The sequence below is a fragment of the Stylophora pistillata genome, chromosome 1 (assembly GCF_964205215.1).
Source record: "Stylophora pistillata chromosome 1, jaStyPist1.2, whole genome shotgun sequence".
NCBI classification, from domain to species: Eukaryota; Metazoa; Cnidaria; class Anthozoa; order Scleractinia; family Pocilloporidae; genus Stylophora; species Stylophora pistillata.
The window spans coordinates 54252563-54270439 of record NC_142519.1 but is presented as its reverse complement, the minus strand read 5'-3'; the positions used below and the strand labels follow the sequence as shown (position 1 = coordinate 54270439).

Below are 17877 nucleotides of genomic sequence, written 5' to 3'. Positions count from 1 at the left end.
CCAACTGTTTGTTGGCTGACTGTCGTTAAGCTGTCAGCTGACAGTCGGCCAACTGTAGGCTGACAGATTACCAACAGTCAGCTGACTGTTGGCCAACTATAGGCTGACAGATTACCAACAGTCAGATGACTGTTGGCCAACTGTAGGCTGACAGATTACCAACAGTCAGCTGACTGTTGGCCGACAGTTGACCACCTGTCAGTGGAGAGGAGCTGTTCTTCACAATTATCAAGAATAGTAAAGAGCCTAAAGGGAAATCAAGTAAATTTTATCGTGACACGCCCAAAATCCTTTTCACCCCCAGGCAAAAAAATAATGACCAGTCCTTTACAACTAATTGCTAATTTTGTCAACCAATCAAAGAGGTACGAGGTCCCAAGTCCCCATTTTTCAAAGGGAGATAATTAGGTCTCCCTCTTTCAGAGTGTCTTCCCAAACCTCATCCCTGCATTGAGAATGGTTCATCAATTTAGAGCTTCTTTGTTTTAACAGAAATATTGAAATTAATTTCTCTAATATGTGAAGTACTGTTTATTGTATGTACAATAAATTTGAAGAGTGTTACAGCTAATTTTGAGTTATGTGATCCTATCTATAACAGACTATAAATACTATTCTGATAAATATAACAATTGAACCAGTCTTAACCAAATGGACCCAACCATTTTCTGCATTAATTCCAAAACAATTTTAGATTTCATAATGATCACATATTGCATAAATATAATTAATATGTACTGAAATCTGTTCTAACTGCCATTGAGAGACACAACTTTGATTTACGCATCACAAAAGATTTCTGCGTACCTTCTGCTAGACTATTACATTAATATTCTTTCCAGCAGCTGAACTATGTATTGCCATGTGTATGTCAATTGACTAGTTCAAGTCCTTCCCTTTAAAAGGAAAAAGAAATACTATTTAAAGCTATAAACTAAGTGGAAAGTTTATTGTTCAACATTCTGCTCCTCTTCACTCTCATCAGATGATACTTGCTCACTAAACTGTGTAGGGCTCAGATTTAAATCATCATCACTTCCTAGAAATGTTTCTTCTTCTCCACCAAAGCTCAGGGCATGCAACAGATAACAAGCTGTAAAACGGTCGCATAACTTTGGGATGTGCTTCTCTCCTTCCATGCATTTACTCACACCTTGCTGAAATAGCTCAGTAACTGGACTCAACTTTTCAATTTGAAGAGGTTTCCTCCTGTAACTGCAGTCTGTATCCAGCTTCAATTCTTTGCCATCCGGTAGGGTGACTTTAAGCTCCAATTCATCCCAAGTTGGATAGCTTGCCCCATCCCCATGCATGCCACCCCAAGCTTTCACGACTTTACCTTCTGAAAGCCTGAATGAAGCTCTGCTCTCTACAAACTTGTCTGCAACTGAACCAGGGTTGTAGTCATTAAATTCAAGAGTTGTTCGTGCTAGTAAGTCCAGCACCAGTGGTTTGGGCAGGCTGGGCGTGCGCTTGAGAACTGAGACAATCTCATAAAAGCCATTAGCATCCTTTTGAAGCTTTTCAAGGAATGTTATCTCTGATCTCTGGATTAAGACAGCCATAGTTTCAGCAAAGAGACAAGGGAGGTTTGATTGAGGATTATTCCATTCAGACACCAGGTTTTTCAACTTGGCTTCAGGTTGAAGGTACTGGTGAAACATAGCTATGGCCGGCTGAACATGGCCGGGGGTGGGCTTTTCATTCCTGGATGGGTCTTTGAAAAGGAGTTTGTGCTCTACTGCTAAGTTCTCCTCATGTGGAAAGAAATAACACAGCCAGATAAAGAATAGGTCTGTTAGTGGAGGAACTGTGCCACCAAGCTCTTTCTGTAGGAGTTCCACCACTGGTTTCATTGGTTTAATTGCTGCATGAACTTCTTTTTCTGCCCAATACTGATAATCATCTGGGCAATAGTGTGTGAAACCTAAACAAAATGATTTTTTACATTGAAAATGGTATTTTAACCATTTAGTACAGCATATAGCAATAGCATTAGAGATACAGTCCACTGAGGTACTATAGTCATGCACAATACCATGAGATGTAATATAGCAACTTGCTCACAATAAATGCCATGTCACTCTGTTAGAGACATTCAGTAGAGGGCTCTAAACTGGTATTTCCCATTTGTTATCTTCATAGAGGATTCTTAAAGCAATGTTTGTCAACTTCAAATTGTTAGTCACTCTCACACAGTCAGATAGTCATTCAGTTAGCCAATCTCTCAGTCAGTCAGTCACTTTCTCAATTAGTTGGACAATCAGTCTGTCAGACTGCAGTCAGTCCAGTAAGTAGTCGTTAAGTCAGAAATTCTCTTGGTCAGACATTTAGTCACCATGCAGTCATTCAGTCAGTCTCAGTCAAGAAATAGCCAGTTGAGTCAGTCCCAGAACTCAACGAATTTATTGTTATCGGCACAAAGGTGAAATAAAATTAAATGCATCAATATTAACAACCTGCGAACTCACCTTTTGACTTTACATCCAAGTCTCCACAAGTTACGCGGATGCTCAACTCGATGTCGTAATTACCGATGTAATCACGGAAGTAGGTGGTATCGATCTTCAAGTCCTTATCACAGACTGGCAAATGCAACGTGACACTTCTATATTCTTTAAAACAAGTCGCTCGCGGTTCGCCTTCTTCGGTACTACTCTCCAGCTTTCTGATCCATGTGAACAGTTTAGCTACCACAGGTCCGTTTCTCTCCCAAACATTTACCACTTTCGCATAAGTTAAGAGTTCCTTAGCTGCTGAAAGGCGCGCAGCATTGGAAAGGAAATCCCTCAATTTGCAGAAGTTTTTGTAATTTTTCTTGCCATCGGTGATTTCCACTAGGTGTTGCTTCATGTAATATTCGGCTTTTGCTCGTAGCAACCTTGGGTGGAGAATACTTCGAGTGTTGTTTATCACCTGTTGAACCCTTTTGCAGGAGAGAACGACGCTGTGAAAGGAGGGAAGATCGTCCAAAAAGGAGATAATTCTCCAAAGGCAATCGTCATTGAGAGTGAGGATGGAGGCCATTGCTGGAAAGTGTAAGCAAGAAATAGGCCCGCATCACGTACAAAAAAATTAGTTACGTGCGGAAGTATTTGACTATATCGCTTTCTAGAATATGCTTCACTTATGCTTTTGCATTTGGTATCGCTAAAGAGAACTTTTTCATCCAAATTGTTAATGATCTTAATTTTTTGCATTCAGTAGGGAATGCAGCTTGATGCTGTATGCCAGCCTTTGAATGCATATGAGAAATATTAATTAGTTCTTTGTCAATTTTGTCAATTTGAAAGCTACTTTTACAAAATGAAAAGAAAAAAAAAGAAATACAAATAAAAGCCAAACAGGAAAGCTCACAAAATTACCATTTTTTTTGTATCAGCACCATTCTTGAAGACTATTCCTTTATTTGAAGCTTACCTTATTGCAAATGTAATTCAAACAAAAAAGAAAGAGTGGAGAACTAATGTAAACAAGGTAATCTGTGCTTGGGTCAATAAAACGAATAAAATGTTTATTTTCTTTCATTTTCTGTATTAAACGAATAAAAGGGTCAAATACCTGGTAACTGTAGGACTGCACAGAAAATGTTATCACCCATATTGTACATCAATCCTTGAGGGAATTAAGACTAGAATAAACGAAAAGGCAAACAGACAAGAAAACAGACAACAAACAAGCACCAGATAAAACAAAACTGCAAAACTGACATTAAACTTTTACATCCTAACATCATTGTGTGCATATTCTCCATACTACTTTCTATACATTTCCTCTGGTTCTGACAAGGAGAATTTAGATACAGAGACAATAAAGAGCTTCTTAAGTTGTTCCTAAGTTGTTACAAAGAGGCAACAAGAGCTTCCTAAGTTGTTCCTAAGTTGTTAAAAAGAGGCAAACAAGAGCTTCCTAAGTTGGTGATTAGCTCCTCTCTTCTTATGACCTTAATGTTTACTGTAGATTTGTTGACTTTAGAATTTAACAGCTAATTTGGTTAAGGTAAAGAATCTGATCCCATCAAGGTATCAGCCAATGTGTCAGCCAACACAATACCAACAGGTCTTTTTGATGTTTTTTTTTTTATTTTGAATAGGAAACACTAGTACCTAGGTCTTGTACCACTTTTGAGTTAGGCTATGCAGTCTAAATACGCTTTAAATACTATTTCGATAAATATAACAATTGAACAAGTCTACAGCCAAATGGAGCTATTTTCTCTTTCTGCATTCCACCTAATTCCTAAGAATTTAACATTTCATAATTATCATCAACTGCACAAGTATAATTATTACTTAGTAAAATACATCTTATGTAACTGCCTTTGAAAGGCATAACTACATTATACATAGGATGAAAGATTTCTAAATTTAAAGCATACAGTAAACCTCAGTTCATTAGGATATTACTGACAGTTATAGTCTTTTCAGTTACTAAATTATGCAGCACTAGGTTGATTAATTTCAACTGTCATTTTGAAGGAAAAATAAAGTACTGTAAAAAGCACTAAACTAAGTAGCATGCAGAGCAAGTGTAGTTTGGGAGTGCTCAGTATGTTCTTTACAAAAAAATGGCTGCCATCTTTGATTTCAAAGGCAGTGAAAGGCTGGGGAGTGAAAGAAATTTGTACCAAGGGGGTAGGCAATAGTCAAAAATAAGGAGACTGGGGCTAGGGTGAAGGAGTGAATATGTCCATTCTGACTCAAAGTCATAGATGGCGCTTCAATAGACGATCACAAGCTTATAATTACCTTTCCCAAACACGATGCCTACACTGCAAGCTATAAACTAAGTGAAAAGTTTATTGTTCATCACTCTGTTCCTCTTCACTCTCCTCAGATGATTCTTCCTCACTAGACCATGTACTGATCAGATTCTTAAAATCTTTCTTTCCAAAGAATGATTCATCTTCTCTTCCAAATTTCAAGACATGCAACAGATAACAAGCTGTAAAGCGATCATCTAACTTGGGGATGTGCTTCTCACCTTCCATGGTTTTAGTCACACCCTGTTGAAAAAGCTCGGTAACAGGACTCAACTTTTCAATTTCGATAGAGTCTGCCTTGCATCTGTAGCTTGCCATTTTCAATTCCTTGCCATCTGGTAAGGTGACTTTGAGCTTCAACTCGTCATCCCATGATCCTTCACCTCTCTCATCACAGTGAAAGTCTCCCCAAACTCTCACCACTTTACCTTCTGCAAACCTGAACGAAGCGATGCTCTGTACAAACTTGTTTGCGATGGAACCAGGGCCGTAATTACTAAATTCAAGAGTTGTTCGCAAAAACAAATCCAACAAAAGTGGTTTGGGCAGTAATTTCAGGTCATAGTCAGAGGTAATCAGATAAAAGCTTTCAGCATTCCTTTGAAGCTTTTCAAGAATTTTTTTCTCTGATCTTTGGACTAGGACAGCCACAGTTTCAGCAATTATTCTGGGGAGGTTTGACTCAGAATTATTCCATCCAGATGCTAGGTTTTTCAACTTGGTGTCAACTTGAAGGTTCTGGTGAAACAGATCTATAGCTGGCTGAACATGGCTTGACGTGGGTTTGTCATTCCTGGAGGGATCTTTAAAACTGAGTTTATGTTCTGCTGCCAAGTCCTCCTCAAGTGGAAAGAAGTAACACAGCCAGATAAAGAATAGGTCTGTTAGTGGAGGAACTGTGTCACCAAGCTCTTTCTGCAGGAGTTTCACCACTGGTTTCATTGGTTCAACAGCTGCAAGAACTTCTTCTTCTGTCCAATACTGATAAGCATCTGGGCCATTGCAGGTGAAATCTATACAAAATGGTAATTGGCATTGAAAAAGGTATTTTTAATTAACTGTTTCATTCCCAAAAATCTCATTAGTAATTCTCTCTACAGTTCTTCTGATGTTTCTTTGGAGAATTTGGTATCTGGTCCACTAATAATTGCATAGTTGATATTTTTCTTTATTCTCATCACTTGTCTTCTTGATATTGTATTAGCATTGTAAGGAGAAACTCTGTCTTGGTCAGTCATGGAAGTGGAAGGGTTATTTGTTTTGTCAAAATGCTATAAAGTTAGACATAAACATACATGTAGTCTGCTGAATGGATGTAGAATCACGTACAACACTATGAGGTGTAATAATTACCAACCTGCTCACAACAAATGCCGAGGCACTTTGTCTCCTGCATCTATTAATAAGTTAATCTGGTTAGGCAGAGGACGTTAAAGAACCCACTCACAAGATTACTGTGATGTGGTCTGGCATGTTTACTGGGAATTGAGGGGGAGGGGGCATCCTCAAATAAGTTTCTTTCGATTGTTTATAAACTGCTGATGCAGTCTGGCCACAGTCCCCCAAAAAGTGTTGTGATGTACATTTGATCATATCCACATATTAATTTGCACAATATAAATATTAAATTATTATTATTCTCAACATTCAGTATAAGGTCTTGGACTAACTTTTACTAGAACATGTATTTGAGAGACTACCCATATATAATTAGTCAGCTTTCTTTGAAAAAGAGGGGTTGATTACACCTTGAGGCCTTTGTCAATCACATCCCTGTGTGCCAATCAGTTTTTTTTTTTTGCTTCAATTTTTTTCTTGATTACTTTGACTAGGATTGACTTAGTTCTCCACTTAAGCCAAACCTGGCATGGTATAAAAAAGGATGCAGATCATTCAATCATCATTCCCTGACTTACTCACTGACGCACTTACATGTGCACACCCTCTACCTCCCATCCTCTCTTTTGATGTTCAATCAGGCAGTCATTCCCTCAGTTTGCCAGTCATTCAGTCCATCATTTGGTCAGGAAAGCCGGTCAGTCAGTGACTCTCAATAACTCTGTCAGTCCGTCGATAATTCAGTTGCTCTCTCAATCAGTCAGTAGTCAGTCACTCTCTCTTAATCAGTCAGTCATGATCAGTCACTGTCTCAATAAGTCAGTCAGTCACTCATTCTCTCAAGCAGTCAGCAATCTGTCAATCAGTCACTCTCATATTTGCCCTGCTAAATATTGTTCTAAACTTCAGCTTTGGAAACTCTGTACAACAGTGGCCAATTTACAACATCATGAACTCAGTTGTTAAAAACCAAACTCCCAAAGAGTCAGTCACCTCTCTCCAACAGTCAGTTACTCAGTCGACAGTCAAGTATGCAGTCAACTGAACGAATTCACTCTCATCAGCACCGCAGTCAACTACACTTACAAACATCAACAACACCCTCCGAACTTACCGTTCCACTTTACATCCAAATCTCCACAAGTTACGTGGATTCTCAACTCGTTGTAGTAATTATCGTGGTAATCATAAAAGTAGGTGGTATCGATCTTTAAGTCCTTGTCACAGCCAGGCAAATGCAACGTGACACTTCGATATTCGGTAACACAAGTCATTCGCGGTTCGCCTTTTTCAGTACTCTTCTCCTGATTTTTGATCCACGTGAACAATTTAGCGGCCACAGGTCCGTTTTTCTCCCAAACATCCACCACTTTTGCATAAGTCAGGAGTTTCTTGGCTTCTGTAAGACGCGCAGCATTGGAGAGAAGATCTTCCAACTTGTCATACATGTCTCTCTCGCCATTCCTAATTTCCACAAGGTAGCATTTTATGTAATACTCAGCTTTCGCTAGTAGTACCTTTGGATGGAGAATGCTCCGAGTGCTTCGAATCACCTGTTTGACTCTCTTGCAGGTGAGAGCGACGCTGTAGAAGGAGAGCGGATCATCCAAAAAGGAAATAATTCTGCAGAGGCAGTCGTCATTGAGAGTCAGGATGGAAGCCATATTGCGAAACTGAGTACAGGATAGGCCCGAATCGCGTACATACATGGAAGTTATTTACCTCTATGACTATGGTATCGCCGAAGAGCTTTTCAGCTTAATTCTTGTCTAATTTTTTTTAATTCTTGCCTTCTGTCGAGAATGTGGCTTGATCACACAAGAGAGCTTTTATAGAGCCCAATCATGGAATTCTTATGAGAAGTATTAGACTAAGTCAGCCATTTCTACAAAGTTCATAATCATTTGTGAGTTTTGTCACTTTGAAAGAAACTTTTACACATGGAAAAAAAAAAAAAAAAAGGCCAAAGTGGAAGATCCATAATTTGAAACTGACCTCATTGTAAATGAAAAAAAAAAAAAAAACGAAAACAAAAAATAAACCAAAATTGGGCTGTTATGAGCCAGCTTAAGGTTACTTCCCACCTTCAGAGGCCGAAAAAAATCGTTTTTTCTTTTATTGAACTAGATTGAAGTTAGCCATTTTACCTAACGTTTACAAAAAGAAAAATTCAAAAATCTCAAAAAGCGTCCGACCTATTTAGAAAAACGTATTTTCAAATAAAAGTCAATAATTCAGGGGGGCCATAATTCCGTAAATGGACGAACCCCCTAGGGATTCGCGGCAATTTCATGTGATTTGCATATTTTGTTTTACGGGCCGCACTTGACAAAATTCACACAGAAGTTCTCTGCTAGAGCAAAGTCTTTGCTCATGGATAAAAAACATAAATCAAGATCAGAGAGGAGTCCTTTGGCAGATAAAAAGAAAAAAACAGGCCCAAAGAAAAGAGCAATGGCCCCATTTTGTCAGGAAAAAAAAAGTCCTGGTCCTCCTCTCTACGCAAGCATCTAAATTGCGAAGAGAGAGGGCGCCATCATTGCTCCAAAACGAAGTTTCCTTTCATTTAGCAAGTACCGGCCTTGATACAAAACATTGGCAATCGCCTCGAATCGTATGAAAATATGAATAAACCTTCCCCGAGGGAACTCATTGCAGGTCTTGCAGCGATTAGGGTATTCCGTAAGCTGTCAATCGATTCGCTGTTTTGCTTTTTAGCAGTTTCCTTAGCTTTACCTTTTTTGTCGCGGGGTTTTCCTCTACTAACTTTGCCCTTTACTTAACGTTCAACAGAGCGAGATAAAAAAAAAATTAAAAAAAATAAAAAAAACCATACTTTTCCCGGGAAAACCTTGATCCGTCGTCATTGAAGCTAGGAGGTCCCGTCTTCCCATTGGTTGGCGGTTTTAGGAGGCGAGATAATCTCCTGGTGTGGCACTAGTTTAGGAGCTAAAATCTCACATTTGATTTTGAAAGGAATACATTCACTTTGAGCGAATTTATAGGGTATGTAGATTTGACCGATTTTCGTGAAATTTCGCCAAAACATTCCAGGGATAATGAGGAACGAAAGCGTATCAGGGAATTTTGATATTTGAAACATTTTCATGGTGTCTATTTACGCTTTTACGCACCACGTTTCGCATATTTTACACTGCTCCAACTTCAAATGCGGACATCTAGACAACCAATCAGAATTGTCGGAAAAGCCTGACAAACTTTTGTCGATTGATGCATTGTGAATGAGACTGTGCAGCCATTTTGCTCGTGCCGCGGGATCCGATACCCGATAAATTCAATAGAAGGACCAGTAGCGGATCCATGGGGAGGGTCGGGGGGTTCGGACCCCCCCCCCCCATCAGACCTGACGCTTACAACTTTGAGACTGAAATTCTTACATCCGCGGGATCGTATATCACTTTTTAACTGGCTCATTTTTTTTAATTAATGAATCCAAGTAAACGGTAAGCGGCCAAGAAATTATAACGTGCAACCGCGACTGGTGGGAGGGGGTGTGGGGGGTGTGGGGGAGAAGTAATTTGCCTCAAAAGAGTCCAACAGTCCTTTCTGAACCAAAGTTTGGACCTCCCCATCAAAAATTCCGCATCCACCCCTGAGGACCCTCGGTCGTTTCACGCCTTACCGGCTTTTAACACTCCTTAAATGAAAAAACGCCTAAATTAAATTTTTATCGTAAACTGCATTTATTAAGTTTTCTTTGGACATATAGTTTGCCAGGGTTTTCTCGAAACTAGCGCGCGTAGGAATTTTTTCCCGAATAAAATCCGCGAAGGTAGGAAGTAACCTTAACTCACCAACACACTTCATATGTATATACATCTTGAAAATATCATGTGTGTTTGATTGGCCAAAAATGAGTGCATTTTCATGTAACACCAGTGCAAAGTTGTAAAACCAGGGCAAAATACAAATAGCCCAAACATATGGGGTGCCATTACCGCCAAAATTATATTTTTAAAATTATTCAGCCTCTTTTTCATTAACCACTTACTTTTATGAATTAACCATACTTGTCACAATATTATTTAGCCCATTTCAAAAATTATTCAGCCTTTTTTTCATTAACCACCTACTTTTACAAATTAACCATGCTTGACACAATATTATTCAGCCCATTTTGAAAATTATTCAGCCTTTTTTTCATGGGGCATGTTTTTAATTATATCCCAACATAACTTGCGGGATTATAAATATATCTCAGAGTTCTTTTCACGTCCTTTTCCTTGCAATATGGCCGACAGGAGAGGGATCGCGGATGTTGCACGTTTGCTCTCCCAAGCTGCTACCAATTTGATAAGTCTAGCACCACAATCATCACAAGAGCTTCGAGAAACTAATACTACTTCTGATCGAGCTCAAGCTGAGTTGAAACGAGCGTTTTCTCCGTACCAAAAAGTTCACAACGCTCCATCACCAGTTGTAAGCAACACAACTGCACGTGGAACATCAAGTCAAGCAAAACATTTCACCGTCACAAGGGCCGCAAAAGGGAGGAAGTAAAAAACCAAAGAACTAACAGCAAAATTATTTTGTTTGGCATACACTGCACAAGATGAAGTGCCGAGTACTGAAGAGAAGAAGGAATTGCTAACAGCAGGCCTTGGAGAAAAAAAAGGTTTTCTTCCAGAAAACTCTAGTGCAGGAGAACTCCACGAGATGGTTCAGGCAACGTTTCCAGATCAGAAGTAGTGTTAGTTGCTCGAAGCTCTTGTGATACTAGACTTATCAAATTGGTAGCAGCTTGGGAGAGCAAACGTGTAACATCCGCGATCCCTCTCCTGTCGGCCATATTGCAAGGAAAAGGACGTGAAAAGAACTCTGGGATATATTTATAATCCCGCAAGTTATGTTGGGATATAATTAAAAACATGCCCCATAAAAAAAAGGCTGAATAATTTTCAAAATGGGCTGAATAATATTGTGTCAAGCATGGTTAATTTGTAAAAGTAGGTGGTTAATGAAAAAAAGGCTGAATAATTTTTGAAATGGGCTAAATAATATTGTGACAAGTATGGTTAATTCATAAAAGTAAGTGGTTAATGAAAAAGAGGCTGAATAATTTTAAAAATATAATTTTGGCGGTAATGGCACCCCATACAAACACTGTCAAAATTTCATGTCTTGACTTTCTGTGATGCTTTTTACATGTAGATCTTTAGCAAGTAACAACATGATTTCTCGTGCAGTTTTGGGTGAATAGGCACTTGTAAATTTTTCAACAACTATAACTTGCACTCGCTTCGTCATTGAATAATTTACTTGTACTTATTAACACCAAATTACACTCAAAATAATGTTATTACCTTTACTCATGAAGAGGCTCGCAAGGATGAAAATAAACAAATAAAAACAAAACTGTGAAACCAACATTTAGTAACACACAAGGTTGCCATTAGATGCCAGCAAGCGGCAGAGAACTACCAGCTGTCAGACCATTTCGCAGTAGCTACTTTCATTGTTAACTGTGAAGAAAGACACCACTGTCTGACTTAAAAAAAAAAAAAAAACTACTCAAATATGTGCGGTGGCCTCATGCGCGGTGGCCTCATGCGCGGTGCGCTCAACTCCGAATCAAGTGGTCCGGGTTAGGGCCCCAGCAGGGACACTGTGTTGTGTTCTTAGGCAAGACACTTTACTCTCACGGTGCCTCTCTTCACCCATGTGTATAAATGGGTACCGGCAATTTAATGCTGGGGGTAACCCTGCAATGGACTAGCATCCCATCCAGGGGGGAGTAGAAATACTCCTAGTTGCTTCATGCTACAGAAACTGGAGTTAAGCACCAGCCTAATGGGCCACTAGGATCGTAAACAGACTTTACCTTACTTTAAGCAGCAGAGAACTACCAGCTATCAGAACATTTTGCAGTGGCTACTTTCATTGCTAACTGTGATGAAAGACACCACTGCCTGGCTTAAAAAAAAAAAACACTCAAATATGAGCCAGAATGCTGGAAATCACATTTCAGAGAGTAGTCTTGTTTTGCAACAGGGCATGCCCACTCAGTTCTTACTAACTGGACATATGAAGATGAACATCTAACTGCGTTATTCATAGTTGTTAAGGAAACATTCATAAAACACCTTGGTAATGTCCAAAACATAAAACCCTTGAATATTAGAACACAAAATTGAGAAAACAGAATCTGCATTAAAAAATAAACTTGCTTTTATTGTTTCTTACTTGTTAATCTAATATCCATAATCTTACTAGTGCTAATAAAATAGATCCCGTTACTTAAAGAATACTTACAACATGTATTTTTTGCTCTTTTAAAGTATCTTCCTTGGGATATGTACACTAAATTTTACTTAACATTGCTAGCTCATAATTATTTCCCCCAACATTGATAGGTATCTTGATGCAATACGCACAACAAACTGTATACAATTCTAGTACCATAAATCTTTGCCTAGCATTTTGAATATCTTAAGTTTGTATCAGGAGCTCAGAGAAACACTGTACAGGTTATTTTTTCATGTTGTAACACCAAACAGTTCCGTGTAGCATAAATTCATAACAAATAGCAATCATTTTATTTTAAGACAAGCTGAAGATTACAGACATTTTGATTGGTTGTTACCTATAATCTATTGGAGAATAGACATGGATGACCTCATCATTAACAACATTTTGCTATCTATAATATAAAACAAATAGATTCCAAGATGGTATGGGTCGGTCTATGTGCATTATTGACCGAGCATTTTTTTTTTTTTTTTAATGAGTTTAAGGACTGAGACTTTTGGACCGAGATGAAGTCAAAGTCCATAAAAATGCGAAAAAAGAATAAGGCTAATTTCCAGCCATCTTGACCTAACAGGCTTGGTCAATAAAGGAATGATTATAGAGCAAAAACACAAAAACATTTTTGCTTTAATAATAAGAATTAAGAATGACTTCTTTATTTCAAGGGCCGGGAAAGATAGCCAACTGTGTTTGTAGCACAACAATGCCAAGAGGGTTGATTAATTTTTTCTTTGCTTTGACTGTCTTCTGCTTCTTTTTGTGGCTTTGTTGTGGACTTTGTCCAAAAATTATAACCTTGTAAGTCTGCTTCATGCACCTTTTTTTCTTGTGCGGGATCAAAGTGGGCAATCCTGAGTGGGCAAGATGGGCCCATCTCGCCCACTCAGGTTGCCAATCAGAGCACAAAATTTGCTTCATCTTACCTTGAGGCAATGCCAGCTATTTATTATATGGCTGTGTCTCACAAGGACTGGGAACTACTGAATTCACGAATTTGATTGGCTGAAATCAATATTGAAAGTGGTCTAGATTTTCCCATCTAGACCGGCATCTAGACCGGTCTAGAAAAAAAGGTACAAAGAATATAAAAAATGGCATATAACACACAGCCATATAATAAACATCTTATTAACCAAGCTAAGTCGATCTGTATGAGAGAATCTTGACCTCGGTCTGTACTGGCGCCCTCGGTCAAGATTCTCCCATAGAGACCTCCTGCTCGGTTAATAAGAACTAAATAACAAATAGAGGTCACAGATGACATCAATATGTGGTAAGAATATCAGTGACACAACCCACTGTATCTCACATTCCACTTTTATGTTCTTACCACATTTTGTTGCCAACTCTGATCTGTTACTGAACAGACATAGAGCAACAAGGAATCTGTTTGTTCAATAGATATTAATTTTATAGAACTAATTATGATCATCAGTGATTGCTCAAAAAGTTATTGGCCAATTCATCAGAAATATTCAAACAAAGATAACTTACCCTGGCTGTTAAAACCCCGAGGTCGAAAGGTATGATGTACTCAGCCTGCCAAAGTACATATATGAACAGTTCAATTTTGTGACATATTGTTACCATTGTTAGAATGAAAGCCACAATCAAAAAAATTATAATCATCACAATTCATATCCTGTTTATTCATATCCTGTTTTTCATTGTTGCAAATTAGTTGTAACTCTTGAACTCGCATTTGTTAATTTTATTTTCATTTGTACCCTTGATAATGGCGTCATGAAGTCACCGAAACATCGGGATATTATATCGTTCGTTTTTACCTGTCTATGTTCAATAATAATTTTTGATTTATCTTTATCTTCAGTACACTTACTGGGCCAGTTAATTATTTACACCAGGTCTAACCCAAACCACTGTTTTACAAAATCAGTGAGTCCTTCTTCTCTTTTAGATATGTTGTAGTACAGATTAAAAACAGTGTCAAATAGCTTTTGTCCTTTGAGCTTGCCCTGTAATCAAGAAGTACATCATAAATTTTGCATATCTTTTGAATGTCAGTTGTAACTCACCCTGTTACAATAATAACTTGAAAGGTCATGACGAGATATTGACAACAAACCACACCAGTTTCTGCAACTACACCCCCTCCCCCCTTTGTCCTCCTCCCGTGCATACTGAAACAACATGTAGAACAAGTAGTTGCTGTGACAATTTGCCTGATGTGCCAGGCCTTTAGTAGCAAAATTCAAACTAGAATTCCTGAGACTGACTACATACATACATACAAACATATAACTTTATTTAAACTCGGATTTAGAATAGCTCAAGAGAGCTAGTATCTCCGAGTATAATTAACATTTAAGAAATACAGCAAAATATATAAATAAGAAAAAAATTTATAAAATTACTACGCACATGCATATATATCATTGTCTTTAGTCTCATCTACACAGTAATATTATGAATAGCGCGCTTAAAAGCAGTGAGAGATTCAGACTGTAGCAACAACTGGGTATAGGATGAAATGAGAGACTTGCTGTGAAATGTGCCTTGTTTGAAAACAAGTACAGGGAGAATGTGTCTACTTTCAAAGTGATAGCAAAGCTGTATGGCACATAGGGCATTTGTCTTGGACATTCAACCATTTTCGAAGGCATAAACTGTGAAAATAATGTCTACAAGGGGTTACTTTTGCAGCTTTCAACTCCTCCAAGCAGATAGAACAAACATCTTCAAGTTCATCAATTTCCTTCTCTGTTGCTGATGGCAATGAGTTCAGTTTTTGGTTCACCTGATGACGCTGTTTTAAACTTAGCCAACCTTCCTTTGCTGGAGTCCAGATATTAAAGTAAAGATGCAGCACTGCCATAACGATCTGAAACAGCGTCCACTCTAAACTGAAGTCACAAACTCTGTAGAAGAGAACGGCTGAGATGACCACAAACTCAAAAACTTTGCAGGAGCCATTGATGAAGTACACATAGTCATCCAGTTCTTCCCATATTTGAGTTTGACGTGACTCATAAACATACAAAAAATACAATACAAGTGCAGCAATTATCTGAGCGATGGTAATAACATTTGGAGTAATAAAAGGAATTTTTTCTTTTAAGAAGTACAAATTTACTGCCAGATAAATAGATGCTCCCAGGAGGGAAACACAGAATGACAAAACTCGTAAGTGTTTGCGGTAGATGATGCTTAGCTGTGATGCAAGTCCCAAGAGAACTGGCTCAGTTATTTCAAACATTGATCTTGCCAAGGCTGAAATGATTAGATAAAAAATCAGTTCCAAGAGCACAAGCTTTCTACTTATCTTTGAACTTGAAAGTCCAGTGTAAAGGCCGAGGAAGAAGAATCCAAAACCTTCTCTCAGACCATCTGGAGAACTGTATGGATCACCAGGCGGGGCTATGTTGTCCTCATGATGGTAGCGTTTCACTATATTCAGTATGTACCCAGACAGCTTGTAAATTATGAAACAACATGATGTCATTGAGAGGACAGAATTGCAAGTTAAGGCCATTGTTAAATTAAACAGCTGCAAAATTGTCACTGATTCACTGGAGAACAGCAAAAAACTCAAACTGTTGTACAGAAATAATATCCCCCATAGAGTCATCATGCAGAATGGAACTTTCACTCTGCGCCAGTGAAATACCACTGTGACAGTCAACCCATACATTCTGTACATCCACTGGATAATTTGTACTGATGTAATAAAATGGGAGACGACATCATGAATGCATTGATAAATGCCTGCTATTGCCAAATAAAATGCAAAACCAAAGCAAATGCAGAGCCACATGGGTGGATCGTCCTTCTGACTTGAAGCCGACATGTGCCGTAACATAACAGGGAATGCTGCCATTGAAAACATAACCGGTTTGAAGGAATTGAACACTCGCGAATACATTGCTAACGATATTAAGTAGACTATCCAAGCTCCAGCTATCATTAACAGCAGTAATACTGCACCATCCTCTGTAATTAATTTTGAGAGACCTTGTTCCTCCAGAGCATTGCACAGATTCAAACTATTGTATGCATTCAAGTACAGCATTAATGTCACCACTGTGATGAAAAGAGAGTGGCTGTAGAAATTGATGAGTTCATCCCGGCCAAGAAGGGACAGTACCAAACACAACACAATTCCTAAAATAAAAAAATGTGACAAAACTGCTTCATTGGCATAAGTTGCTGTTACAGTCAGACCCCCTGACAAAGAATATTTCCTTCTCTTATTAACCCTCTCTTTCCTAAGATCACATTAGAAATTCTCATTACTGTCTGGCATACAATTCTTATCATGTTAGTTTAGAGAATATGGTATAGGATCAACTAATAATCCAAATGTTGATTTTTTTTCTCTATCCTCATCATTCGTCTGCTTGATCAGGGCTTGACACTAATGGTACCCCACTAGCCACAGACTAGTAGAAATTCAGTTTTGGCTAGTGGTTTTCAATTTCCACGAGCCAGTTTGGCTAGTAAACAGACTGAAATTGTCATAACATCTAAAAACATCTAGGATGTCACTAGCCACTTGGCTAGTAAGTTGAAAAGTTAGTGTCCAGCCCTGTTAATATTGAGAGGAAAAATTCTCTCTTGGTCACTTATGAAAGTTTAAGGGTTGGACTATTCAATTATTGGTATCCATTTATATATCATTAGAAAATAATGATACTTAATAATTAATAACAATCAACACCTGTAGTTATTACAATAGTAAGTATTAAATGCATGAAAACAAAATGATTCAGCATTCCCTTTAAGATATGTTTTGACATTCAAAAACGAAAACTACAGCAAAAACATCATGGCCAAGAGAGAGTGAAAAAGGTATATTTATTAACCGGGACATTTTAAAGTACATATGGGTAGATTGTATCACTTTAGAATGGTCCACGGAATGGCGTTTGGATTAAATGCAATGAGCTTTAATTTACCACACCATATAAAATTCTTAATAAAGGAAAACTAAAAGCTGAAAGAAAAAAGGGACTTTGGCCAAAGGTCTATTCGTCCGACAGCAGGAGTTTTCCAAGACTGCCTGCTCACGTAAACACACACTCAAAGAGACAGGGCTGATCGATTAACCACCTCCTGTTAATGGATCCAAGCTCATAAAGAAATTATAGGGAAAGGTCAACGGACTGGAAGTTTAGGATGATAGATCAGTGTATCTATGCGCTTAGAATAACTAAATTCGACAAAAAACGTAACAACAAACTAGGTATAAACTCACCGACACCACGGCATAAGATCTTTAGAAAACACGTAAAATGAAATAAAAATGTGATAAAACTTACCCAATAGCTGCATTAATCTTGCATAAGGCGTCCAGTCGTTGTAATTTGTGATATCCACGCAAAGGAACCACTCTAAAAGGACAAGAAACGGCACTCGAAATATAACTTCGCTCAACGCCATACTTTTCCCGGAAACACTTTCTATCTGGCAGCAAAAGTACAAAGTGTCTGATTGGGTGAAAAATATCAAACCAATGGCAGACATTCTTATTTCAAACTATTTTAAGA

The 17877-nt window shown here is 38.2% G+C and overlaps 3 protein-coding genes and 1 long non-coding RNA gene across 4 annotated transcripts; 1 reads left to right on the top strand and 3 right to left on the bottom strand.

The window, feature by feature from the left end:
• Positions 1 to 507: 507 nt before the first annotated feature.
• Positions 508 to 3702, bottom strand: LOC111335379 (uncharacterized). Its single transcript, XM_088762781.1, has 3 exons — positions 3562 to 3702; positions 2472 to 3029; positions 508 to 1927 (listed from the first exon to the last, which is right to left on the bottom strand). The coding sequence occupies exons 1-3, from the start codon at positions 3608 to 3610 to the stop codon at positions 948 to 950; spliced, it is 1587 nt and encodes a 528-aa protein (XP_088618907.1). The 5' UTR covers positions 3611 to 3702; the 3' UTR covers positions 508 to 947.
• Positions 3494 to 7770, bottom strand: LOC111335380 (uncharacterized). Its single transcript, XM_022941271.2, has 2 exons — positions 7215 to 7770; positions 3494 to 5775 (listed from the first exon to the last, which is right to left on the bottom strand). Exons 1-2 carry the CDS (start codon positions 7762 to 7764, stop codon positions 4799 to 4801), a joined length of 1527 nt encoding a protein of 508 aa, XP_022797006.2. The 5' UTR covers positions 7765 to 7770; the 3' UTR covers positions 3494 to 4798.
• Positions 5668 to 8397, top strand: LOC111335381 (uncharacterized). Its single transcript, XR_002695345.2, has 2 exons — positions 5668 to 5806; positions 7673 to 8397. It is a non-coding gene; the product is annotated as an uncharacterized LOC111335381 (long non-coding RNA).
• Positions 8398 to 12267: 3870 nt separating this feature from the next.
• On the bottom strand, positions 12268 to 17804 carry LOC111335391 (RING finger protein 145). The gene is made up of 2 exons (XM_022941283.2): positions 17650 to 17804; positions 12268 to 16492 (listed from the first exon to the last, which is right to left on the bottom strand). Exons 1-2 carry the CDS (start codon positions 17768 to 17770, stop codon positions 14925 to 14927), a joined length of 1689 nt encoding a protein of 562 aa, XP_022797018.2. The 5' UTR covers positions 17771 to 17804; the 3' UTR covers positions 12268 to 14924.
• Positions 17805 to 17877: the final 73 nt, after the last annotated feature.